Here is a 27500-nt window from a genome sequence, read left to right on the forward strand (position 1 = left end):
TCGAACCCTACTTTTTGACACCCACCTCTCCGTGGGATCTAACACGATCTCCTTGCATTTATGCAGGCTGGTGGGTGGCGGATGAATTCCTCTACTTCAGCTGCAACATAAGTTCCGCTGAACTGACCTGAAGAATTCGCTTCCTGAAGCAGAAAGGCGAGTGCAGCTTTTACAGACCGTCGAGCTCTATCGTTTGGCACTCGCTGTAATGACTTTTACGTGGCAACTCTCCCCATAAGACCATATGGCTGTGCACAGTACTTTTTCGTAGTATGACTGCCTCCAATGCGACTGCGTTCGCTTGGTTTTATCGAGGTTCAAGAGAGTACCACACTATCCTAACGTCCATTTATAATATGTTGTTATGATATGTGGTGCCATGGTGCGACCCGCATTGACTTCTTGGTTACGCTGAAGGTACAAGAATACTTGAGCGCTAAAGCCCATGAGATCGGTCGTCCAAGGTATGTCAGCTGGATTTTCAAGTTAGTCACTCGGCCACAATTGGGCTGGCTATGTGTACTTAATCGTTTACCCTGGTTGGATGGATGTCCCAGGGTCGTTGTCTCCGCAAAGCGCTTTTTACTTAGCAGGTTACGAGGTGGATGAGACTCAAAGGTGTTCTGTCTTTGGCTTGGTAAAGTATGGAAGCAAAAACTGATAGGGCTGATTAGAAATTGGCATCTTCTCGGGCGGAGCCTATGGGATTCGATGCCCAAATTTACGATGGCAATCGTAGCATAGCTGGATCGTACAGCCGGTGCCACTATTGCTTGAACGTCGCCATCTTTACTCTGTTGCTTATTAAGGCACCCCATTCCACCATAGAAGTAAATCACATCGGTGTGGTCATGCTGGTCAGAAAGTAGCCTGCAGCTCGTAGCTCCTCTATTTACTTTATCTCTTGTTAATGAAACTATAGCTGCTGGAACCCGATCTCCTGCGGTATGCGGTTTGTAGCCTAAAGAAATAGGAATGAAAGGAACTACTCACACGGTTGCTGAAAACTCCTCGACAGCCTACGATCGGTTTTGCCCTTCTTGGGGCTCATCAGGTAGGCGCAGTCCCCGAGTTTCCGTCAACCCTGCGTCAACTGCGCCCACCTGATGAGCCTCAAGAGGGGCAAAACCGGTCGTGGGCTGTCGAAGAGTTTTCACCAACTTTGTGAGTAGTTTCCTTTATGAAAATATACGGCGATATCTCGAATATCGTACCAACTGAAACACGAGGCGGCCTATGTGCAGCTCGTTCGGTTGAAGAACATCATAAACGAGAGATTCACATGAGTCTCCCGTGAAAACCAAATTGATTTGCAAATGAATGTATCTGTCGAAATAGGGATGAGCTTCTCATATTTCCCAATGCTTGTAGGCGTTTATTTTCTCACTTCATGATTTCTGTCTATTGTACATACCGTTGGCATGGTCGTTTTTTCTCAGGGACTCATTCAGCCATCGGAAATGAAAGTGGATTATTTGTGGGTCTGCTTAGCGCCGTTTTGGGCGTGCTTGTTGGTTCGTGAGAAAAGCAATTGGAGGTGGTTAGTTTTGACGGTAGTCTCATACGTTAGAAGTGTGGATTACCTTGCAAGCTTTCCCTGGGCTTCGCTTCATGTTCAGATAATGCTCTAACTTATTCGTTCTGCTGCCACCCCTCAAAATCGTGCTGATAAATCTTACACCAGCCGATCTTGACTGTCGACATGATACCTCCGCATGACAGGCACAATTTGGTCCCTGAAGTCATGTGTGGATTCTTCTTGTTAACCTCAAGATAGCCTTCGAGAAAAAGGAAAGAGAGAATGGAAATTTCAGCTAAGGCATGGCACCCCTTCTTGATTTGTCTCTTGACAGTTGTAAACGGTAATATAGAATAATTTGAGTGAGTCAGGCGGCTGATACTACTAGGTTGCACTCACTGGCTTGTTACGTCATGTTTTGGTAGAATTCACTTTAGCTCACCTCCAGCAATATTAGACGTCCTTGAAATACGACATAAGAAAGTCTGATTTTATATACACTCACTCGTTTGACATAACTTGTACTGATCTACCAATCTAGTCAACTTCTTAAAGCCACTATACCATGTACTTTCTAATGTCTTTTGCCTGGCAGCTAACTCCAGCTGAGCTTCAGCAAGTTCTCCTCAAGGAAACAAAGCGCCTTGAAGGTCTGGAGGAACTTCTCTGTAAGCTCTATTCTTCCCATTCTAGTGATTGTTAAATTACAATCGACAATTTTCCACATCAGTTATTTCCGCTGTAGTACAGTTTTCTGCTCGATACTATGGGACTTCCAAATAGTAATCAGTTCATGTGGATATTGTGTCATTATATCCCATCGATTCCCAGCGAAAAGAAACTTGAAACGCCCCCATTCTGGTCACTGGCAGCTTAAGAAATCGGGTAGGTTCATATATGGCATGAATGTGCGCTGAATATCTTTTGACGTCGTTCACCGATTAGGTCTGCATGTGCACCCGGCATTTCACCCCAGCTTCGCTATGCAACATTTGAAAGGCCTTAGGTCACTCCTGTAAATTTACAGGCTGCGGTGAAACCAGACACCTCTCCTTTAGGTAATCCTATTTTGCGGACGCGGTTTCTTTCTATACCAAAGGAGAAGTTGCGTCAAGTCTATGCAACCATGACTCATCCAAGTCGATCTTAATAATGGCTCAATTGCATAAGAAAGCTGATCATGTTCAGTTCACCGGACAAGTGACATCATCGACACTCTACAGGCAGCAGAAAATCGTTGTGTATACGGTACCAATTCTCATCGGGTTCAGAGGACTTCCATGTCATTGCCTGAGTTGAATACAACCCAAACCATCATCCGGCACCGGGTTCTTCACACACATCGAGGTATATATATATATATATATATATATATATATATATATATATATATATATATATATATATATATATATATATATATATATATATATATATATATATATATATATATATATATATATATATATATATATATATATATATATATATATATATATATATATATATATATATATATATATATATATATATATATATATATATATATATATATATATATATATATATATATATATATATATATATATATATATATATATATATATATATATATATATCCACTGTCTCGTAGTCTCCTGAGTTTCACTCCAGAAGCCTACAATAAAATTCTTCATATCCCTTTGCAGCGCTATTTGTTGTCCGCACTCTTGTGTACTCTGGTTTAGTGAGTGCAACTGGTGCTCAAAATGACAGTCTGATGTGGTAAAATGTAGGCCCCTAGAGATGGGTTTGGTGAGCTCAGTACTGTTCGATACAGTTCTTTGTCTCCCGTCATCAGACTCAAGCGATGCTATTTGAACGGATGTCGTAAACCGACAATCCTCGGGTATCCTCAGAAGGTGTCGATATATATTTTGTTATCTGTTAGGATAAGAAGTACTTCTCAGCGAATGGAACAATCATCCCGTGAGCCTCCCTAAAAGATTAAAGCTCTGCTGTACTCACTCCAGAAAGAAGGCGGACGGTCGTTGGTGTGTTCATTGAGCTAGACAGTTTGGTTCCACTAATCCGAATCCTATTTGTACTTAACAGTCGATTACAACGATGTCACTTCTTTTATAGATGCCCCATCTTACTAGGATTGGCTTGGGTGTCTGTGTCGCATTTTAGTTTGACGAGTACTCAGCCCAGCCTCACTTCCTCCAGAAGGTCGGTGGATGCCGGCCATGTGGAGTGATGTAATACAAACACTCCATGTCGCAGCCACGGCGTTCGTCAAACGTGGGTTCACAGTCCTAGGTTGACTAGCACGTTATCATCTTCATTGTCGTTGTCATTGTTCTATCCTCCTTTCGTTGTGCCATGGCTGCTACAGTGATATATTTATTTGATCACACCCTCCAGTACCGTGTTCAACGGTCAATTTTGCCATCTAACCGGTAGTCGAAAACTACTTCCCCCATTTTCACCTGAGCCCTAGATGTGGAATCATTGTTCGCAATTTTACTGCCTTCTATGTTACAAACCATTCGGTATGTTTCATGTTCCAACCCTTTCGCCAGGTGGCTCGAGATGGCTTATTGGTTAAAGCATAAATTTACTGGCCAGAAAGTCCTTGATTCGAACTCAACCTCTTCATTTTGAATGCTCTTATCTAGGCTTGGGCGACCTGACAGTATCTCAGCCCTCGTGCTTCCTCCGGTTGGCATCGCAGCTAGACACCGCAAGATTATTACAATTGAAGAATTATTATGGTAATTATCAATAGGGAAGAAATCATCAGTCACCGTCATCAGCATCATCGGCTGCATGACATCAGTGTTTAACACTCATGCTTCGTTGCTGTAAAACCATGGTTTATTTGTAAAAAAGAATAAAGGGGACAAGGAAGGGACGTTGTGCTAGCCTACCACAACCATTCCTGTCTAGACTTGGGCAACCTGGCAGTGTCCCAGTCCTAGTGTTTTTTCGCGTGGCATGGCTGCTAGGCATCGAAAGGATGTTACGGCTGAACGATCATTACTATTGTCACCGCAGTCATTCTGAGGTGCTTACTCCTCTATACACTCACCCTTGCAATCTGGATTGAAACTGACAACAAGGATGCCACTGACAGATTAGCAGCAACGTCTTCAACCAGGTGCAGTGGGTATCACGTTTTCCTCATCCTGGAGGCCGGGTCTCGCCTACAGCACCCAGACTTTTCGTAACCTCCTTCATACCCCTTCGCCAGGTCAAGGGTTGACCACTTCTCTGCTTCCGCTAGTCCGAATTGAAAGCGATGGTTTTATATGCGCAATACATGGCTTTTACCAACCCAGCCTCTGGTGCTGAACACATTCTCCGACGGAATTCCTCGTTTCGCAACCGAGCACTCGCTTTCTAATCGCCTCGTTACGAATTCGCCGACACCGACTCACACGAGCTATGTTTCTGAGATACCGATTATCGAACACCTAAAGACGTTCCATTTCCGCCGCTCGAACAGGCCAAGTCTCACAACCACACAATAAAGCAGCCCGTACTGTGGCCTGATACGCACGTTCCTTGAGTTTCAGGAATATACCGCTTTGACGCCATAAGGAATTAGGAAAAGTGACCCAAGTCTTAGAAATTCGTGCATGACCCTTACATGTCACACTACAAATGAAGCTAATACAACTTCCAAGATGCGTAAAACGCTCCACAACTTCGAGTTTCTCACCCTGTATCATACGTGGCGTGTTGAGTAACTGCCTATCCCGAAGCTCGATCGAACATTTGTAGGTACAAAGTTCATTGCAAACAACGGGATAAATTTGGTCAGTTCATCCGAAACACTTGCACCTTCTCTTCTTCAGACACAAGAGCGATGTTGTCTGTATACCGCAGATCGGTGAGGTTTTCGTCAGAAGCTCTCTGAAGACCTTCTAGCGTTCATCGCATTATCTCATCGGCGACGAAATTAATTAGGAACAGTGAGAGCAGGCACTCCTGACATTCACCGCTTTGTGTATGGTGGATTTTTAAGCTTTCCTAAAGCTCTCCTTGTAGTCTCACACACGAAAATCCGAGAGTACAAAGAACTTTTTATGTTCATAAACTTCAGCGACATTCATTGATGGGCAAGCGTGTTACCGGTCATCCGATTCGAATGGGCCTTGGAAATCCAGGAATACTAAAATTGTGGGTCTTTTGTACCTCTGGCGTTGTCCAATCACCGGACGGAGTGTGAAGATTTGAAAACAACTCTCAGGCCGGAATCATGGTTTCTTTCGGTTTTACAAGCCACCGTAAGTCGACGCAACACAACTGATGCCACCAGTATCGCTGCAATCGAGGTCAAGCTGATTTACCTGTGGTTGGCACTCTCACTACGAGCCGCTTTTTGAAAATGGGTACCTTAACCGATTCTCTCTACTTGTCTGGGACAGTCTCCTTTTCCCAAATGCATGCGAATAGATCATGCAAGCCGTGACTGAACACTTCATCCCCATGTTTACGCAATGCGGGTGGGGGTCATCCGAACCAGGAGCTCGGTGACTCCCGAGATAACATATGCATTCATAGACCTCCGAGACCTATAGGGAGTTGCACGTTCACCGTCCAGCGTTCTACGTCAGTTGTAGAATCCAGGTGAGTGGCAACTGCCGGTAATTGTTGTTCGGGGTATTCTGGGTAGAGCTATCAAACGCCAAGGGAGTATTAACTTGTCGGAAATTTCAATCCAGCTACCTTCCTGTTCGCGTTCTAGTGCACTTAATGGTGTTCGAAGGGACACATTCCGCTCTTTTTGAGTTGACGGCTTGAATCTTTAAATATCTCGATAAACATATACCAGTTCAACTTCAATTTGTGTTTTCCTGAGAAATTGAACTTATATCGGGGGACAGATTGTTCCGTGGATTTCTGTTGAGGAACTATGAGATTCCATCACGAAAAATGGCTGAACAGTATAGCATGAAAAATATGTAGTTTATTCTTGTCGGTGAGTGGTTGTCACTTCAGGCCCATATAGACATCTTTTGCCATCCTCTCCCACTAATGTCTCAGAATTTGATCGAAGTGCAAAGTACAAATGCAAGTAATAATAGACCCTAATTATTACCACACATTGCTCGAGGACGGTGTTCATACAATATAATTCCCTTGAACGGTCGACACAACTAATCCCATTTTTGCTTGGAAACAGCAAAACCGAGAGATTCAGCTGGGTTCTAACTGAGTCTCTCGAGAAACCAAATTAGTTAGCAAATGAGTCTATATTCGCTAATTTGATGCAATTTGGTTTCAAATAGAACATAAAGTTGATGGAAACTCGAAGACTGCGCCTACCTGATGAGCCCCAAAAAGGACGAAACCGGTCGTGGGCTGTCGATGGATTTCCAGCAACTTTATGAGTAGTACATTACAAATATAGTCCTATTTTCCCCTATGATTTAACAGATTCTGACTTGTGACAAAACTCGTTACCTTTGGGGTGTATACACCAGGATGTAACTTTCTCAGGTGACTGATAAAACCGTCCCGGTTGTGTCCGAATTGCCTCGAAAGTCAAACCTTAGGTGAGGCTGATGGATAGCGGCTTCTCCATGGAAAGCCCACACAGCGGTCTAGCGAGTCCTAGTCAAGATTATGGCCAGCGTAATCCTTCCCTTCATAAAAGATTCGTGTTCCACCGCGATGCTAAACAATGCATGAGTTGTTTTTGAGGTCGAAAAGGGCCCTTCATTACGATTGCATGTGTTCAGTTGGTGCATCTAATACCCATCTCATCTCTTGCGATAGTAACGTAAGTGCAGATCGCTGTGTGAAAGGATTACATTTGCACCGCTATTCGCTATGCAGAGGCGCATATGATACATAGGGACGAGATAGTTCTAGAATTAATTTTCATTTTTAGCGCCCGCTTTTTCTTTCCAGGTAAAGTTTGCCCGTACGAAGAGACAGAAGAACCTGAGGGACCTGCCCCAAGTAATGGAAATGAACCAGTCTCCAACTCAAAGCGAAAGAATGGAAAAAAGCACAAGAAGCAGATACACCATACGGATGGGACGGACGTTAGTCAGGAAGAAAACGAGGGTGGATTGTCTGACAGTGAAGACGATGCCTCAGATGCAGCCAACTCTTCGGCTGAAGAGAACGATAGCGTTCAAGAAAACTTGGAATGCCCTTCGCCCGTAGATGGTGCTGAGTCGGATGCAGCGGCGGCTTTAGAAGCGGCCATCCACTCAGCTGCAGCCATAGCATCCCATACTCCTCAGGACGGGCGTAGTCCATTGAGATCAACAACCGTTGCTCACAGTGAACTCTCAGCTGAAGTTATGCGACAACGGGCTTGTGTTGCCTATCTTCGAGAGACTTCGGCGTTCTCCTCACTCATTCAGTTGGCGATTCAGGACTTTCAGTTGATGCTGGCTTCAAAAACTCTAACTGATGTGACCGAAGCTATTGAGTTTTTTGTGACCGCCAAACACGCAGGCGTTCGTGGCTTGGAGGCTGGCATTCAACAAATTTTCATTCAGATTTGGTCACAGGATGAACCCATTAGAAAAGCTGTTGTTGAAGCGTTCCAGTATGTCATTAATCTCATGTATTAATCTTTTTGGAATTAACTGAACACTATCCTTTGTCCTCGCTCATATTTTCCCTCAGGTACCGTATACCCAGTGAAACTCCAGCTTGCTCCCCTAATCTGAAAGCACACAAGGACTGAATATATCCCATCGACACCAGAAACATACTTCCCCTTTAACTTGAGCGAATCCATCCAGAGTGAACACAGTCTTCTTTAGGGCAGTGCTTACAGCTCACGGTGACTGGATATCTATTTTTGGAGATAAGGCAACCCTGTTGCTCGTAAGGGGTTCTATAATCAAATTTGCTGGTTGACGCGTGTTCTCCACCGATATGATAAACGAGACCAATATCTTGCCATGATGTAACGGGCTTATAGAACATACTCTTCGCAGATTGTTTAACATTGATTTTTCAGCCATGAAATATGTAGAGCAAGTACTTTCATATGGCATCTGTCTTCGCTTGGTAACGTAAACCAGAGTATCTTATTTGCATATACGACCGCGGGGACAAGTTAGAAGATGTGACTACTCTTCTCCACTATCATCCCATCCAATAGCCACTCCTCAACAGTTCCAAACTCTAAGCACGTCAGCCAGGCACATGGGAAGTGATCAGTTTCATCCCACCACCCATGTATGGTGCAGCGTGTCCGTTGTTTATATCTTGTTCTCTCGTCTTCATAACAGCATCTTGGACAAGCAAACTAGCAAGCGGATCTTGTAGCAAACATCTGCTACATTTCTTAAACGTGATTATAGTATTCAAGTACGGCTATGGAGCAGCTGGCACCTTCACTCTCTAGACATTGCTACAAATCTCAGGTGCCTCTGCAGCTGCAATGGCATATCGCGTCGTTGTTCAAAAGCTAAAGCTTCTTTGTTTATTATATACTTTTCTTTCCACAACTGTGGCATTCTTTCCTCGTGGGTTCATGACTTTGATAATGATGATGGTGTCTTCCTCCCAAAATAGATTGCATCAATCATGGTGTCTGACTGCTTCCCTTCTGTGTACAATAACGAATTTCTCCTACCTATTTGCAAGCGAACTAATCGGCACGATAACATAAGAGATCCTTTGCAAACAAACCATTTTTGTCATTTTCTCTCTCACAGGAAGCTTTATCTCCAGGTGGATCCTGATGAGCCTTTGGGTCCAAAAGCCGAACTAACGACCGGGACAGCTGACATCATCGTGACCAACCTGAGTCAATTCCTGCATACGGCAGATATGGGAAGTATGGTGAGTATGGAGCGTATCATTCAGGAACTGATACATTCCGAACTATTCAATCCCAGAATGAGCTCACATTTCTGGCGCCGTTTCATATCCTCTGCCAAAGAAGACACGCCATCGGGTCGGGAGGATGCCAAATCCATGCTTCTCATCTTGAAAATGATCGTCAAGTAAGGAATGTGTTTCGTCAGCCTTTCCTACCTGTCACATCACCTCAAGTAACCAATCATAGTGTGTGCAGGGTGATCTCTTTTTGGATAATGTTTACTATGGAGTTATACTTTGAAGAGTCAAATTGACTCTTGTAAGGATCGTTTTCTCTGAGGGATGATCTTACCAGGAGAGGTGCTTTATTTTGCTCAGAGTCGGTTGCCATTGTGCTATCTCTGTCGAGGTCATCCACCTATTCTGACTCTGCTACTAACATAACGATCTCATTACGTCCAGAATGTGCCATTCAAAGATCATTTTTCGAGTGTCTGTAAACATCTCTTCTGCCTTTGACATCTGCTGGTACAAGCGCACTCAGGAGTGGTACCGGGTTCCGGTATACCGCACAATGTTCTGGACAAGGTCGTTCAGGTAGTGGTTCATCCTGGGGGTGGTATTAGCCTCCAAGTAGGATGGCTAAGTCTAAGAGAAGCAAACGTACGCAGTAGATTCGGAGTCCATGATCACCTAAGGGATAACGGCCAGCAACTTCTTCATTTGCTTATTGACTTTTATCTGGTCCTTACAAACTCTCATACCCCAGTTACTTGGAGATTACCAATCGCAAGCTATTCATGAACTAAGTGGAGTCATGCAGTTTTCTGTTGCTATTGAAGGGATTCTATTAGGGATGTTGTTCCATCTGAGATACGCAATTTAACTCCGATCCATACCATTGTATGAGTACACTTGAACTGGAGACAGTCATTAGCTTCGTGCCGATACGATATAAGCGATCGGGGTAGGTTTGCACTAATGATACATTCCAAGTGGAGCTCAATAATCTTGGATAGATTGTCGAGTCTAACGGCTATCCCGAGTTTTTAATTAAGGAACGCAGTGAGCAGACACCCAATCTAAAGCTGCCACCTTTACGGCGTGGTCGGGCTTAAGTGCTGCAATGATCCTTCGGGCTACGCCGGCTCGATCTTCATTCTACAAGGCACAACACTGCAGGAAGGCCAAGAGGGAGCATTCAGACCAAGAGCAGCGAGACCCCGTATTACGAGTAGTCGTGCTATGAGGCGGTTTTGGGGGTAAAGTCGTAGTGCCCTCGGTGAAAGGAGTGTGAAAGTAACAAGGTGATTTCCCCAGGGGACCAGTATTTCCATATTCATGAAAGCAGCGACGCTGCATTCCCCTGAGGAAGGATGTGTTAGAACATTTAAGCTATAAAAAAACCGCACACTTCAATCACCGGACGGTTGACCGTGACTGCCGGTTCACTATTCAATATGGTCGAAATACTTTTAAAACCGAAAGTCCGGTGCTGTTCAAAAACCACCTGCTGCGCGCAACCGCATCAGGGGTGAGACAGTAATGCTTTACCACCTGCATCCTCCGGCTAGGCCAATTTTCACTATTGAGTCATCGGCTCCGGGAAGGGTTCACAAAAAACTGCTGTTCGATGCCTTGCGGATCACAGACTTTTGACTCAAATGCTCGAATAAACCCCGTTCCTGGAGTTATACTTTGAAGAGTCAAATTGACTCTTGTAAGGATCGTTTTCTCTGAGGGATGATCTTACCAGGAGAGGTGCTTTATTTTGCTCAGAGTCGGTTGCCATTGTGCTATCTCTGTCGAGGTCATCCACCTATTCTGACTCTGCTACTAACATAACGATCTCATTACGTCCAGAATGTGCCATTCAAAGATCATTTTTCGAGTGTCTGTAAACATCTCTTCTGCCTTTGACATCTGCTGGTACAAGCGCACTCAGGAGTGGTACCGGGTTCCGGTATACCGCACAATGTTCTGGACAAGGTCGTTCAGGTAGTGGTTCATCCTGGGGGTGGTATTAGCCTCCAAGTAGGATGGCTAAGTCTAAGAGAAGCAAACGTACGCAGTAGATTCGGAGTCCATGATCACCTAAGGGATAACGGCCAGCAACTTCTTCATTTGCTTATTGACTTTTATCTGGTCCTTACAAACTCTCATACCCCAGTTACTTGGAGATTACCAATCGCAAGCTATTCATGAACTAAGTGGAGTCATGCAGTTTTCTGTTGCTATTGAAGGGATTCTATTAGGGATGTTGTTCCATCTGAGATACGCAATTTAACTCCGATCCATACCATTGTATGAGTACACTTGAACTGGAGACAGTCATTAGCTTCGTGCCGATACGATATAAGCGATCGGGGTAGGTTTGCACTAATGATACATTCCAAGTGGAGCTCAATAATCTTGGATAGATTGTCGAGTCTAACGGCTATCCCGAGTTTTTAATTAAGGAACGCAGTGAGCAGACACCCAATCTAAAGCTGCCACCTTTACGGCGTGGTCGGGCTTAAGTGCTGCAATGATCCTTCGGGCTACGCCGGCTCGATCTTCATTCTACAAGGCACAACACTGCAGGAAGGCCAAGAGGGAGCATTCAGACCAAGAGCAGCGAGACCCCGTATTACGAGTAGTCGTGCTATGAGGCGGTTTTGGGGGTAAAGTCGTAGTGCCCTCGGTGAAAGGAGTGTGAAAGTAACAAGGTGATTTCCCCGGGGGACCAGTATTTCCATATTCATGAAAGCAGCGACGCTGCATTCCCCTGAGGAAGGATGTGTTAGAACATTTAAGCTATAAAAAAACCGCACACTTCAATCACCGGACGGTTGACCGTGACTGCCGGTTCACTATTCAATATGGTCGAAATACTTTTAAAACCGAAAGTCCGGTGCTGTTCAAAAACCACCTGCTGCGCGCAACCGCATCAGGGGTGAGACAGTAATGCTTTACCACCTGCATCCTCCGGCTAGGCCAATTTTCACTATTGAGTCATCGGCTCCGGGAAGGGTTCACAAAAAACTGCTGTTCGATGCCTTGCGGATCACAGACTTTTGACTCAAATGCTCGAATAAACCCCGTTCCTCGGCCTGAGCAACGGGGAAGTGTCATTCGCACACACAGTTCTATGTTCACTGATTTCCCTCCCTAACCCCTTCCCATCACACAAGCAAAAGTCGCTGCGTCATTTGACTGTCATCTGATCGATCGGCCTGAGCAACGGGGAAGTGTCATTTGCTCGCACAGTTCTATGTTCACTGATTTCCCTCCCTAACCCCTTCCCATCACACAAGCAAAAGTCGCTGCGTCATTTGACTGTCAGTCATCTGATCGATGGGCCCTATGCTCCCCGCTGCCTGTTTACAACCTTCCTAAATCCACCAGATCCTTTCTATGAGGGAGCTTCTAACGTCCGTACTGTATGTCAAATTGGCTGCAACATTGTACTCCTTTAAAATTGATGTGTGCTGTATCCCCGAAACATCATGCACCCCCAAGCATGGTTATGAATCTCAGAACGCCACGGACAAACTCAGGTCTTTCACATTCCTTCCTCCGTGTGTCCAGTGACCCAGAAGCGGTGACTCTTCGCATATATGATGTTGGAGTTCCCCTCAGCCTCACTGCTGGACGCACCTTGCTGGATTGGATCTCAGTGAACAGTCGTCTTTTCGCTGTCAGGTTATCCAGCTCACTATTTCATATGGCATCTGTCTTCGCTTGGTAACGTAAACCAGAGTATCTTATTTGCATATACGACCGCGGGGACAAGTTAGAAGATGTGACTACTCTTCTCCACTATCATCCCATCCAATAGCCACTCCTCAACAGTTCCAAACTCTAAGCACGTCAGCCAGGCACATGGGAAGTGATCAGTTTCATCCCACCACCCATGTATGGTGCAGCGTGTCCGTTGTTTATATCTTGTTCTCTCGTCTTCATAACAGCATCTTGGACAAGCAAACTAGCAAGCGGATCTTGTAGCAAACATCTGCTACATTTCTTAAACGTGATTATAGTATTCAAGTACGGCTATGGAGCAGCTGGCACCTTCACTCTCTAGACATTGCTACAAATCTCAGGTGCCTCTGCAGCTGCAATGGCATATCGCGTCGTTGTTCAAAAGCTAAAGCTTCTTTGTTTATTATATACTTTTCTTTCCACAACTGTGGCATTCTTTCCTCGTGGGTTCATGACTTTGATAATGATGATGGTGTCTTCCTCCCAAAATAGATTGCATCAATCATGGTGTCTGACTGCTTCCCTTCTGTGTACAATAACGAATTTCTCCTACCTATTTGCAAGCGAACTAATCGGCACGATAACATAAGAGATCCTTTGCAAACAAACCATTTTTGTCATTTTCTCTCTCACAGGAAGCTTTATCTCCAGGTGGATCCTGATGAGCCTTTGGGTCCAAAAGCCGAACTAACGACCGGGACAGCTGACATCATCGTGACCAACCTGAGTCAATTCCTGCATACGGCAGATATGGGAAGTATGGTGAGTATGGAGCGTATCATTCAGGAACTGATACATTCCGAACTATTCAATCCCAGAATGAGCTCACATTTCTGGCGCCGTTTCATATCCTCTGCCAAAGAAGACACGCCATCGGGTCGGGAGGATGCCAAATCCATGCTTCTCATCTTGAAAATGATCGTCAAGTAAGGAATGTGTTTCGTCAGCCTTTCCTACCTGTCACATCACCTCAAGTAACCAATCATAGTGTGTGCAGGGTGATCTCTTTTTGGATAATGTTTACTATGGAGTTATACTTTGAAGAGTCAAATTGACTCTTGTAAGGATCGTTTTCTCTGAGGGATGATCTTACCAGGAGAGGTGCTTTATTTTGCTCAGAGTCGGTTGCCATTGTGCTATCTCTGTCGAGGTCATCCACCTATTCTGACTCTGCTACTAACATAACGATCTCATTACGTCCAGAATGTGCCATTCAAAGATCATTTTTCGAGTGTCTGTAAACATCTCTTCTGCCTTTGACATCTGCTGGTACAAGCGCACTCAGGAGTGGTACCGGGTTCCGGTATACCGCACAATGTTCTGGACAAGGTCGTTCAGGTAGTGGTTCATCCTGGGGGTGGTATTAGCCTCCAAGTAGGATGGCTAAGTCTAAGAGAAGCAAACGTACGCAGTAGATTCGGAGTCCATGATCACCTAAGGGATAACGGCCAGCAACTTCTTCATTTGCTTATTGACTTTTATCTGGTCCTTACAAACTCTCATACCCCAGTTACTTGGAGATTACCAATCGCAAGCTATTCATGAACTAAGTGGAGTCATGCAGTTTTCTGTTGCTATTGAAGGGATTCTATTAGGGATGTTGTTCCATCTGAGATACGCAATTTAACTCCGATCCATACCATTGTATGAGTACACTTGAACTGGAGACAGTCATTAGCTTCGTGCCGATACGATATAAGCGATCGGGGTAGGTTTGCACTAATGATACATTCCAAGTGGAGCTCAATAATCTTGGATAGATTGTCGAGTCTAACGGCTATCCCGAGTTTTTAATTAAGGAACGCAGTGAGCAGACACCCAATCTAAAGCTGCCACCTTTACGGCGTGGTCGGGCTTAAGTGCTGCAATGATCCTTCGGGCTACGCCGGCTCGATCTTCATTCTACAAGGCACAACACTGCAGGAAGGCCAAGAGGGAGCATTCAGACCAAGAGCAGCGAGACCCCGTATTACGAGTAGTCGTGCTATGAGGCGGTTTTGGGGGTAAAGTCGTAGTGCCCTCGGTGAAAGGAGTGTGAAAGTAACAAGGTGATTTCCCCGGGGGACCAGTATTTCCATATTCATGAAAGCAGCGACGCTGCATTCCCCTGAGGAAGGATGTGTTAGAACATTTAAGCTATAAAAAAACCGCACACTTCAATCACCGGACGGTTGACCGTGACTGCCGGTTCACTATTCAATATGGTCGAAATACTTTTAAAACCGAAAGTCCGGTGCTGTTCAAAAACCACCTGCTGCGCGCAACCGCATCAGGGGTGAGACAGTAATGCTTTACCACCTGCATCCTCCGGCTAGGCCAATTTTCACTATTGAGTCATCGGCTCCGGGAAGGGTTCACAAAAAACTGCTGTTCGATGCCTTGCGGATCACAGACTTTTGACTCAAATGCTCGAATAAACCCCGTTCCTCGGCCTGAGCAACGGGGAAGTGTCATTTGCTCGCACAGTTCTATGTTCACTGATTTCCCTCCCTAACCCCTTCCCATCACACAAGCAAAAGTCGCTGCGTCATTTGACTGTCAGTCATCTGATCGATGGGCCCTATGCTCCCCGCTGCCTGTTTACAACCTTCCTAAATCCACCAGATCCTTTCTATGAGGGAGCTTCTAACGTCCGTACTGTATGTCAAATTGGCTGCAACATTGTACTCCTTTAAAATTGATGTGTGCTGTATCCCCGAAACATCATGCACCCCCAAGCATGGTTATGAATCTCAGAACGCCACGGACAAACTCAGGTCTTTCACATTCCTTCCTCCGTGTGTCCAGTGACCCAGAAGCGGTGACTCTTCGCATATATGATGTTGGAGTTCCCCTCAGCCTCACTGCTGGACGCACCTTGCTGGATTGGATCTCAGTGAACAGTCGTCTTTTCGCTGTCAGGTTATCCAGCTCACTAAAGCTCAACGCCTCTCGGCATAAAAAGCGGTGCATGTTTGTGACCTTGGTTTATGCCCCAATTGCAGGCAGTTCTGAAGCTGAGAAGGATACTTTCCATCGCTAATTATCGGGCCTCATTTGTCAAGCCAGAAGCACTGATAATGTAATACTTGTGGGTGATATGAATGTTCAAGTCGGTCGTCTCAGCGCCTTGAAATCAGAGTAGATTCTCATCGCACAGATAACGGAGAGCGGTCCTTCAATCGTATGCTGATCATGAACTATTTTTGACAAGTACGAACTTTCAGCATAAACGTTCGCATCGAAGATACTCACTGGTCTTGTCCTTCGGCGGTAGACTGAAGACAGGGAGAGGCAGATACGGGATAACCAAGAGGATGCATTGATCACATCTTTACCCTCCGACAGATTCTGTAACAGCGACACTACTTCTAGCAACCAACAATGGTTGTTCCTTGACCTGAAAGCTGCCTTTGACTATGTGGATAGTCAGACACTCTCATAGTGTCTCTGAAGCAAAGGTATCCCCCCATAAATTTATAACTCTCCTTAAGGCGCTGTACGCCAACTCCCGCGGCCGTGTGAAGATCTACGGGAAGTTTAGCTTCTGAATGTCGAACAGAAATATCCTCTCTCATCTTTTCTCCCCAGCTTCGTCATGCATACGATCACGGAAGACCCAATATCAGCCTCTGATGCCGGTTAGGTCGGATTTTCCCGGTCACTTACAGATATCGAGTACGCAGACTACATAGCTTTTCGTCGATATGATCATCTGGTAATGCAAACAATGTTAAATGATATAAATATTCCTGCCTCACGGTTTGGTATGAGCTTCACCTCTGCAAAGTGTAAAATGCTACTGTAAGACCGTGGGCTCGAACTTTAGCCTCATGCGGATGAGGTAGCAGACAAGTTTGTCTACCTGGGCAGCTGTGTCAGTCGTCTTGCGAACGATGATATTTACAACTGGGAACGCCAGAACAGCTTTTGCTAATCTGAACGCCCAGATTTGGTCACAGGACGAACGCATTAGAAGCTTTCCGAAGCTTTGCTAGTCGTACCTTCAATGGCGCTCGTGCATTCAATATATTGCCTTCGATGCATAGCTCCCTTTCCAGTTCCCCCACTTAGAACACCAGCGTCAGTTCTGTATTTACGCATCAGTTATGCAGGCTCCCCTCTCCAATACCTATCTTATCTCCCCAAATCATCGGCGAACGAAATTGTGGTAGCTACAACCACTGTACTTATAGTTGATAATAATAATGATAATGATGTGCAGACACCCAAGCTGGAGGGCGTCAGCACCACACTCTGACTTGGCACTCTGCTCAATCTATCTTTCATGGGAAACGACATCAGCGCATTCATATTGTCTGAGAGCTTCAGTTCAGATACCCTACGATACACCCAGGCCGGTCTTTGCTCACAAATCGTATCCCAGTGCCACCAGTCAAACTTCCATTATTACGCGCCAAATACAGCGTCATCTACCGAATCGCGTGTGAATACACAGCTATCTACTCTGGCAGAACAGAATAGCAACTACAACTGAGGCTTCGAGGGCGTGTCGCTGAGGCTACGAAGATAGTTTGGCCCGTCAGATCCAGTGGTACAACATTAAAGCTAACCAGGGTAACAGCATACACCTGGTCGGTTTCCTTCATCGGGTTAACAGCAAGCATAGGATTGGTGGAGCGACCGCATTTAACGTCGTGTTCAGCACAGCAAACAGCAGAGTCCTAAAGTTTGCTGAGGGCATCATTATTCGTAAGTGGAAGCTGGACCTGTATAAGCAGAAGCAGTTTGTTGTTTCGTTGGCACTACCGTGATAAACCACAGGGCAAGCCTTTGACATGATATTTTTCTCCTGTGCTGTACATGACTGATAAAACACAGCGACGTAAGTCCGGGATATGGTGCAAACCTGCGTTGTTGCGTTCCATCCTCCACTTCACCATGGGACAGGCTATTTTAAGCCCCTGTCCAAGTTTGACCAACCTGACAACATCACAGCTCTCGTTTCTCCGGGTTACTTGACAGCTGCGAACCGAAAGGGTGTTGTATGCGAACCCTTATCTTTTCTATTCAAACTAAATAGTCTTTTTAGATTCAGTACTTTGGTCACATTCACTGCGTTCTCGAACGGCAAGAGCAACTAAGGTGATATTGTTATCGTGTCACCGTGTCCAATAAAAAACTATGACCACTTAGAAAAATTTGATCTTTCGTACCGCTGTGGATGAAATATTTGCCTGTGTTGATTTCAAAGCCATTTGATCACGGACTACTCTCAGTCTCCTCAAATTAATAAATTGCACCATAGGACCACGAGCCTGGGTTTTAGTTGACCTCCAATAATTTTGATGTGATCCAAGTACGTGCCCATGAATTCCTTGAAAATTTGGCGGAGGTACTTTTTGGGTGCCTTAGGGGAAGAACTATCGTCATTTTACCCTCTCCTCTAATTTTCCTAGTTTTCACGAAATTCTTCAAGTGACCATCGTCAGCATTGCCGCCTGTCGCTTGTAATGGCAATGAGCGAAATGCAAATCGATTAGCCTACCTAGGCTATTTTATTCAGTGTAGTCACGTGACTTTGGAAAGGTTGGGCTTCTGTATTCACTTCTGACCGATGAGCTTCTAAATTTGCATTCTAGGGCTATCGCGTCCTTGTTATTTCACTTTCCCGAATCCTTTTGCGGATTATCATACCTTACCTAATTGATCGTTTTGAACACCGTATGGATCTTTTCTTTCTTCAGATCGGGGCCCAAAAGTTTTGACAGCCACCTAGACACACTCATTCAATACGGTTTGGACCTTGCAAAAGAGCCTCATAAAGTGGATCTAGAACGTGTGAAATTCACTTGTGATGTGTTGCAACGAATGGTCCCTAAACCCAAAGTAAGTAGTAAGCACATTCTCTTAGTTAGTAGTTCATTAATTCTGGTCTTGAGTATCTGTTGCTATTTTTCCATCAATTTACGTTCACCAACCTCCCTTCTCTGTAGTACCATTGATCGCTGCTATAGTGGCGACGTCGCGCTCACAGCGATGCTTCCACCTTTATCAGCTGTTACAGGCCTCGATGTTTTTACAACCTGTTAGGTATGTGTTTTCGATTCCACATCTAATAAGTCGCTTGATCTGTGCCATGAAATCTCTTGTGGTCCAGCGGTTTGGATAGCAAGCAATTCCGGATGCGCTGTGTCGCTAAACGAAGCACCGATGTATGCAACATTCTGAGGATCTTTTCCTAGGTTTTCCGTTTTTTAATACTGATCCCAGACGGCCCCGAAATGTCCAATCTCGTGGTCACTGAACCAGTGTATTATGCTTTGACTATTTAAGGCGTTTTTACCTAAAGGAGTGCAGTGGTTGTAAAAAACCTCCGTGACCTCTGCACCTGCTTATCAAAGAAACTTTGAATTTCTTGTGAGGCAGTGGATACTTCTACATCCTTTAACCGTCTTCACTCTGAGGGTTCTTTGTGCATGTTTTCGTGAACGAACCATAGATCCGATAGTACATTTGGTGCCTATTTCATCCCCTGTGCTAATGTCATTTGCGTGTTTCAGGCCGACAAGTCAGGCAATCGAAGTAAAACAACCAGCGAGCCATTCCGTCTTCCCACGAATCATCTTCTGTTCTCACGACTTCGATCCATCCTGGTGTCTACTTTGACACAAGCACAGCAGAGCATGTGGATTCCAATGATGGAACAGGTCAGTCGCTCCCCATCTAAATGCAATTCGACGGAAAGCACACGCATCCCATAATTCTCTAAAATAATCTTCACAATAGAAGATGGTTACTCCGGAGTGAATCTTCGTTATTTTTCGCTGATGATTTTATTGCACGTAGATGACTATACATAGCAGTAGCAGTCTATTATGTTGTTAGTCTTTTTCTCCATTGCTGGATGGCCTACTTAGGATCGCCTTAAGAACGAAGTATTCCTTTGTGGCACCTTGGACGCAGAAGTACTTTTTTCAATGAAGACTGTTGTTTCTCCTCTGACATTTTGCTGCTGGCCTTCAGTTTCTCTCCGTACACTATGCTTTAGTCTATAGCCGAGCAAACAGAAGCATTCATACTCCAAAGGATACTTCTTATCGGGCCCACCAGCAATGCGGCATTTGCTTTAACATCGACTTTTCAGTTTGCAATTTTGGGTAAACGACTGAATGTTACAGCCCTTGTCTATTGCAGGCCATTGGTGCTATCTACGACCTCGCAGAATCCCCCGACACACTGACCCTGAATCTTATCAGCTCGGCTGCGGAGAAATTGCTGCGTCAGACGACGGAGAAAGCTGCTCAGGTGACGCACTCCTCGGAAGAGGGTAGTGCGCCCATATCAACCGACGTGGCAAAAGTAGGGGATGAAGAAATTCCTAATCTGCTGCAACAGATTAAAGAAGATCCAGAGAAATTCACTCAACCAGTTGCACTAGCGTGCCCGTCGTTCTGTTTATCCCGGTTTATGGCTCTTGCTGGGCATGCTTGTCTAAAGCAACTTGTGCACCTGGAATTCGCTGTACTCAATGAATTGAAACGTCGTGCTGCACTCAAGGAGGATGCTGATGCCAAGTCTAAGCGAAAGTCACGTAAAAATGCCCGTCAGTCGCGGGTAGGTTGCACTTCACCTTCAACCTCCTTTTTTGCATAAAACGACTCATGTGTTTGATGATTAATGTTGTTTGTCTCAGTTTTTTTCTGATAAGCATGCCTGGATGATATGCTAATTAGCATTCCGGTGTTAGCGGGAAATTTTTATTAAGATCATCGATCCACATAAGTGTGATGAGGATGGGTTTTAATAGAATTGTGCGTCATCCATCGTTTGTAGTGTGTGGTGTAATGTTGTCGGAAGGTGCTTCAGTTCGCACGCCCATGGTTTAATCTTTTGAATGTTTTAGTCCCAGACGAGATGCCGAAGAAGACAATAGGACGAAACCTTTCTACAGTGATCACTCATTTCAGAGGAGTGGAAGTTTTATAGTGTCCTGTATTATTTAACTGCTTGCCGATCATTGCAAATTCGGCTGAGTGAATGAAATTTCGGCCACAAGTGGAGTGCTGCAGTTGGAATGGTTATGTGTTACATGCATATGCTTGATGGTGGACAGACGTGCGTCAGTCCCTTAAGTTGAGACGATAATCAGTGTGTATGACCATTGTAGAGATGACATGGGAACATAATGGTGCTGACCATCACCATTAGAAGGATATAACTCACTATAATGGTCTCCACGAAAATCTAAAGACGCCGGCCCAAAGTGGTCAAAATAGGATGGGTGGTCGGTTTTGCTGCTCACTGTCACATAATTTCACCAAACGTGTAGTGTCCAGATTCTGGAGTTTTCATTCTAAGGTTTGCCCGTAGATGTTTGGGAATTGTACCGGTGAACTTATCGGTGGTTGGTGACATAAACGAAGCCGAATAGAAACAGCGTACACCTAAATGTCATACACTCCCTATTTACCCATGGCTGGATTCATATCGACCAATCGAGAATCTTGGTCCGTATAGAAAAAGGGTTGTTAAGAAGAAAACACCCTCCGTTGATCATATTCACTGTTCGAAATCAATTGAAAGCAACTGAAATTCGGTTCCTCACCTCTTTTGTTGCGCAAACTGTTCGTTTTCATCACGAGTTCTTTTTGGCCGCATACCCACGTGTTTTACAGCTATCTACTGCCTCATTCATGCACGCATCTACCGTGAGTGGCCCGAACGGAACGAGCCGAAATGCGGTACCGGATGATCCTTGTGGTTTGGTAGGAGTGGCGGCCGATGACGCCGAAGCTGACTACATTCGCCACATCTGTGACAACGAACTGCTGACGGCACCAAATCACTTCTTTTACCCACTTCTCAATCTGGTCACCCACGTCTGTTCCAGTCCAGTCCGTTATGCAAACGAGAATGTTCAGGTAAGTGCACTTGCCTCACTCAATCTTATGGGTTATTATAGTGTGAATCACAATTGTTTATTGCACAGTTCCCCTTTGGAGTAATTCTCCCTCGTCGACTTAGATTTGAGGAATTTTTTTTTTCTTGTAATGCGTAACTCAGTCAGCCCCAGGTGCTCGCACTGCATGCTATGCCCCCTAGAGAAAGGGATACCTTCATTTCTTTTTGTTCTGTGTAGTTCTAGTTTGTTCCGCGATAGCTAATATCCACAGAGTCAACCGAGAATATTTGGGATGTTTCTTAAAAGACAAGTTTGCAGGTCCTTGAACTCATCGACTAAGATTTGGACCTGACCTTGATCTTCGGTCTTCGTCCATATGACTGATATAAATTCCTAAATAATTTTCAACACCTGTTTACACACAAGAATGGGCGCTGTATGATGGCCCTGTGGGGATATGTTGCCGTGTGATTCTTGTGTGAATTTTTCCAACTAATTTCACTTTTTCAGTTTATTTCGTCGTACATTTTACCCTTCAGGGAAGACTAATCTATTGGTTCCCATTTCAGGCATCAGCTAGTTTGGCTCTGGCCAAAATGATGCTCGTTAATTCGGAAGTGTGTGAACCTCGTCTTCAGCTTCTTTTCACCATGGCTGAGAAAAGCCAGTCAGAAGTGGTGCGTGCAAATCTCATCGTAGCTTTAGGAGATTTGTGTCGGCGTTTTCCTAATCTACTTGAACCGTGGACGCCAAATATGTATGCCCGCCTCCGAGATAGCTCAGCCAAAGTGCGAACGAATGCGTTGAACACTCTCAGCCATTTGATCCTCAATGATATGGTCAAGGTATGTGATGTGCTTTTCCGTTACATTATCCGACCGTTACCGCCTGGCGTACAGTTTACCTTTATACTCAAACCATCCCCTGATAAGGGATAACTTTTTAATCCTCAATTTTTCATTGAAACAGACCACCTTTAGTAAAAGACCACTTACTCGTGGAGGAGACGCTCCTTTCTAAAAAACGAATCATTGGGAGGCGAGATGGACCAAGTGGTTTACTAACCGGAAGGTCCGTGGTTCGAACACGACCTCTGCCTTTCGACTTCCCCTATTTATGCTTGGACAACCTGGCAGTATCCCAGCCCTCCTGCTTCCGTGTGGCATGGCAGCTAGGCACCGAAAGGGTGCTACAGCTGAACGATTTTTTTAATTTTTCAATGAATCGTAGCATGAAAATTATCAGCATCGTTCTTCTGTAATCTCACTTCGTTAAATAATATTGCTTTGAGGAACTCTGGTCTATGTGGACGGTCGCTCCGTGCTAAGAGGCGACAAAATAGCTAACTTCCACCCCATGTCGTTTCTTTTTTGAATGTCAGATCACTGGTTAGGCATTTTTGGCTGCTTTTTCACTGGTCCATTTGATGGATAAATACGTAGCCGATAACCACAAATGACAGGCAATACTCTTGTGTGGACATTATTCAATCCTTTTTTGCAGCGTGTAATGTTATCAGAAATGTGTAGGTCGGAGATGCCCATACGGCCCTTCACAAAGGTTTCATTTCATTTGCCGAAGAAACTTGATTCCAGGCCAATTGCTGGCGCACCCTTCATGATTTCCAGCTACAGCCAGCGTATGCTGTTCTTCCCTTTTTAGCACAACAACATCGAGCTTCCGTACGTCAAACACTTACGTTTGGCATGTGTTATCAGGGATCGGTCGCGCTTCGGTTCCGAAATTGCTCCGTTATATGGCTTCATTTTATCGATCCATTGCTGTCAACAAATCTCCAAGTATATTATCTGTCACCTCTCTTCAGATGGTCCGCTGTCGAGTTGTAGAATAAAAGTACTCATTTTCAACACTGAAGTTCTCAGTGTCAGGATTTCGTGTTAATGTGACTGTAGTTCATTTCGAATGGGCTGATCCATTTTTTTGTAATTCTGTCACTGCAGGTTAAGGGACAGATCAGTGAAATGACAGTTTGTCTAGTCGATGAGATTGATCGGCTCAACGTACTTGCCCGACAATTTTTCACGGAGCTGGCTCAAAAGGGGACGGCGCTCTACAATGTTGTGCCCGACATTATCAGTCGTCTAAGCGATCCGGACGTTGGTGTTAGTGAGGACCACTTTCACTCCATCGTCGAGTAAGCGTGTTTTTTCTTCACCTGGTGCACCGCGAATAGTTCCGAAAGCTCCATAACACTGAACACGCGAAATTTTTTCCCGTTTTCAGATTTCTTCTGCCGCTTATTGGAAGAGAACGCTTATGTGAAACTCTCGTGGAGAAGATATGTGCTCGCTTCCGTTCGACCAGGTAAGTGGATTTTATCCGATTGGGACACGCTGCCTAAGGATCTGTTGTTCTGAACTGTTTGCGTCCGCCATTGGATATGCACTGCTAATAAGCTCTAATAAGGGCAAAACTCAACCCCAATGCTTCCCTTTGGTGTGGGCTCACCAGAATAATTAAGCCAGAACAGGAGGACGACCGTTCAAACGATAGTTGTGTGAATTAAACATTAATAGTAGTTTTTAGCTACAACTCCTGGTGTCTATATTTTTGCCTTGTGTCTTCCTTTACTGGCTTTTCACTTTCCAGAATCACGCTATTTAATTGTTTCTTTTGTTCAAGCCTATTTGTCAGATGGGTTGGTAAATATGTTTTGCCTATTTCAGTCAACCCTAATCAGACTTAAAACACCGTTTGATACAATCCGTCGGTTTCCAGGTTCAGTACACTTATTTTACCTCTGTGTGGTACCTCTATACGATGGTATAATTTTGTTCACTTCTTCAGGACTCAACGCCAGTGGCGTGACTTGGCCTATTGTCTAACCGTTATTTCCTTCAATGAGCGCACAATGCGAGTTCTGTACGAAAATATTATAGCCTTTGCGGATAAGCTTTGCGTTCCTGAAGTGTATTCTGCTTTTGACCTGCTCATTACCAATGCCAAGAAGTTCACCAAACCGGATGGTCTGGCCAGACTGGAAGAATTCGAGTCCAAAGTTAAGGAGGTGAGCGATGTTTTCGTAATATTTATGAATTTTTACCCGGAAATGTCCAACAGTCCTCACGGGTTTATATTGAAAATCAGCCCACTTTTTCATTCCTTTCATTCCATTTTTTCCTTTGTTTTTCATATTAGAGTGTTTTACCGAGTTTGAAACTGGCAATTCCAGAAGCAAGCGATGGTACCGTTCGTTGCCTATGTAGAGTAGTTCCCTTCAATATTCTTCCACTCCTGAAAGTGGAACCCCGAATTTAATCCGGTTCCCTCCTGAAAAGATGTCCTTGTGGCACAAAACTCACTCTCAACAAAGACCGTAATGCAGCATTCTTTCACTGGGCTTTTATGTGGAGACCAGCCTGCGGATGAGGCCACTGCTTTGAATGATTAAGTCCTTCCTGCAAATTATCAACTGAGATTGGATTTTTTGAGCTCATGTAAAGACCTTTTCAGGGGGAACAATCACGGTACCTGTTTTTCTGTATACAGACCAATTAAAAGGGCCTACGGAAACAGTTGCTTCTAAATCGGGGTCTTTTCGAGAGGACATAAGTGCACAGTCGACCTGCCTCGCGCGACCACGTCGAATAATCAACTAAAAATGTTTTTTCTTCCCTGGACCATGAACACACTCTTGAAGAACCAAGTGATAGTTGCATCTTCTTACAACTAGTCTCTCCCTTGAAAAAAGCAAACACTGCCATATTTTGCCAACGCATTTGCGCTTTTCGGAATATTAAATCGTTCGCTATTTTGGTGCATTTTCGAACTCAGTGTGAACCAGTTTTGCTGACATCGAGAAGCGTTTGTTCTCTATGGGACATCCATTTCAAGCCAGCAACCCGATGTCAGGTTGATAGTGAAAACTTAATAATGAGGCGACCTTTGTGCAGGACATTTATTCGAAGAATACTTTTTTGAACACTTTTTTGAACGCATTTACCATCCACGAGACTTCTCGCTATTGGTCCATCTGATGCGTGTTCTATTGTTATTTGACTTGATCTTTTTGGTTTGCCCCGCATTGCTCCACCAACCCTCTTAAACACAACTACATCTTTGCACGCACTGACTCTGCACTACTCACCAAAAAATAAGTTGTCGCATTTTATTTTACATCCATAGTTTCATGAAAAAGGTGTATCTGATGAAGCCGCGGTTCATCGAGCAGAAATGGCTGCAAAGACGGCGAGACGTAAAGGCCGATTTTCCAGCCCTACTGGTGAATCAATTCGTCGTAATTTGCGTCGGGCCACTCGCACCACTGCCCCGGTAATTCGAAGCGATGCAGAGGAGGAGGAGACCGATAAAGACTCGCAAGCACAACAGCCACCTCAAACCGAAGGTACCTCTAGTAGATCAACGCGTTCCCGTGCCGCTTCTAAGAGACAAAAGAAACGTCGCGCAGCACGTGCTGCGTTCAGCTCAGATGAGGAGGACGATGACCCGGACCGCTCTGATGTAGAGGAAGATTGAACACTTATTCAAAAGTTTTATCACCCTGTCTCTTTGTGTATTTTTTTAGTTTATCTCCAGATTGATGTTCAGTTTTTCTGTCTCTACGTAAAATCAAATGTTAATATCCCACTCTGTACGTTCTTCTCCAGAAAAACATATTGTGAATTCTTTTATGCCTTCCATCTTTGGGCCGTGGTAGCTGCTTTATACAGTACTGTCCTCCTGGTGGTACGTCTCCGGTTGGTTTTGCTTCCTTGTCGAAACTAAGTTTGCAGAATTGGCTTTCAGTTGACACCATGGGTGTGTAGAGACACAGAGTGTGAGCTGACATTGGAAGACAGTTTGATACGGGTATTATCACGGGTTGGGCTTGGAATAACTCATCTATTTATTAGAGCGTTGTATTCCAACTACTCTGTGACACATCAGTAGCCGAAAATGAATGTGCCGTGTCAAGCAGGCGGATTGTGTGACTTAAAGAGGGTTGCTGTCTAGCCATTCGGCTGATAGAATCCGGTCGTGACTCCGTATCCGATGCACCTCTGAAGAGCACCACGGTCAAAGTGACGGAGGAACAAACTATGGAGACGACACACTTGCGTAACAGAATCGATCCATTAAACATCAAGCAGCAGGGTAGGCCGATCAGCCAAGCTACACTACACATGCTACCAATGAGCATAATTTCCAGTTTCACCAGTCACCAGCTGACTTCGCAATACGCTATTGATGCGGTGTACCGTTTTAATGGTCTTTCAAAATGTCAGTCCCAGCCTAGTTTGAAATTCCCGAGCTGGGGACCATCTGATCACTTAAGTCCAAGTTGAGATGCTTTCAAATGATACCTTTTTTTAGACTGATGACACGAACTCCCAAACTTCCTCATAGGAATCTAAAGGTGAGTCGATGTCAGTTTAAGCTGCTTCGTATGCTATTTAAGCTGTAGCATCGAACTGAAAGAAATGGCATTCTTGACCCCCTGCCACCTTTAGTCTTCTATGCATCCAGCTTAATATTACCGACGGATCATTTCAGAACTTTTTTCGAGATAACTTTTAAGGGATGCTAGAAGGTCTTCGCGTAGACATGAGTCCGATATTTCTTATTTGTTTGCTGGATGTTGTCATG

General features: G+C 44.6%; 1 protein-coding gene across 1 annotated transcript in view; it reads left to right on the forward strand.

Moving 5' to 3' along the window:
* The window catches only part of T265_08743 (hypothetical protein), a gene marked incomplete at both ends in the record, with an annotated part of 39680 nt that extends 13145 nt beyond the window's left edge, over positions 1–26535 (forward strand). The window contains 13 exons of the mRNA XM_009174628.1: positions 2115–2187; positions 7424–8093; positions 9199–9489; positions 13639–13974; positions 18736–18877; positions 19552–19698; positions 20186–20605; positions 21667–21912; positions 22463–22738; positions 23855–24048; positions 24138–24218; positions 24702–24921; positions 26040–26535. Of these exons, the coding sequence (XP_009172892.1) occupies positions 2115–2187; positions 7424–8093; positions 9199–9489; positions 13639–13974; positions 18736–18877; positions 19552–19698; positions 20186–20605; positions 21667–21912; positions 22463–22738; positions 23855–24048; positions 24138–24218; positions 24702–24921; positions 26040–26390 (3447 nt within the window). The remainder of the gene's footprint in view (positions 1–2114; positions 2188–7423; positions 8094–9198; positions 9490–13638; positions 13975–18735; positions 18878–19551; positions 19699–20185; positions 20606–21666; positions 21913–22462; positions 22739–23854; positions 24049–24137; positions 24219–24701; positions 24922–26039) is intronic.
* Positions 26536–27500: the final 965 nt, after the last annotated feature.

This window comes from Opisthorchis viverrini (genome assembly GCF_000715545.1).
Source record: "Opisthorchis viverrini unplaced genomic scaffold opera_v5_238, whole genome shotgun sequence".
NCBI lineage: Eukaryota > Metazoa > Platyhelminthes > Trematoda > Opisthorchiida > Opisthorchiidae > Opisthorchis > Opisthorchis viverrini.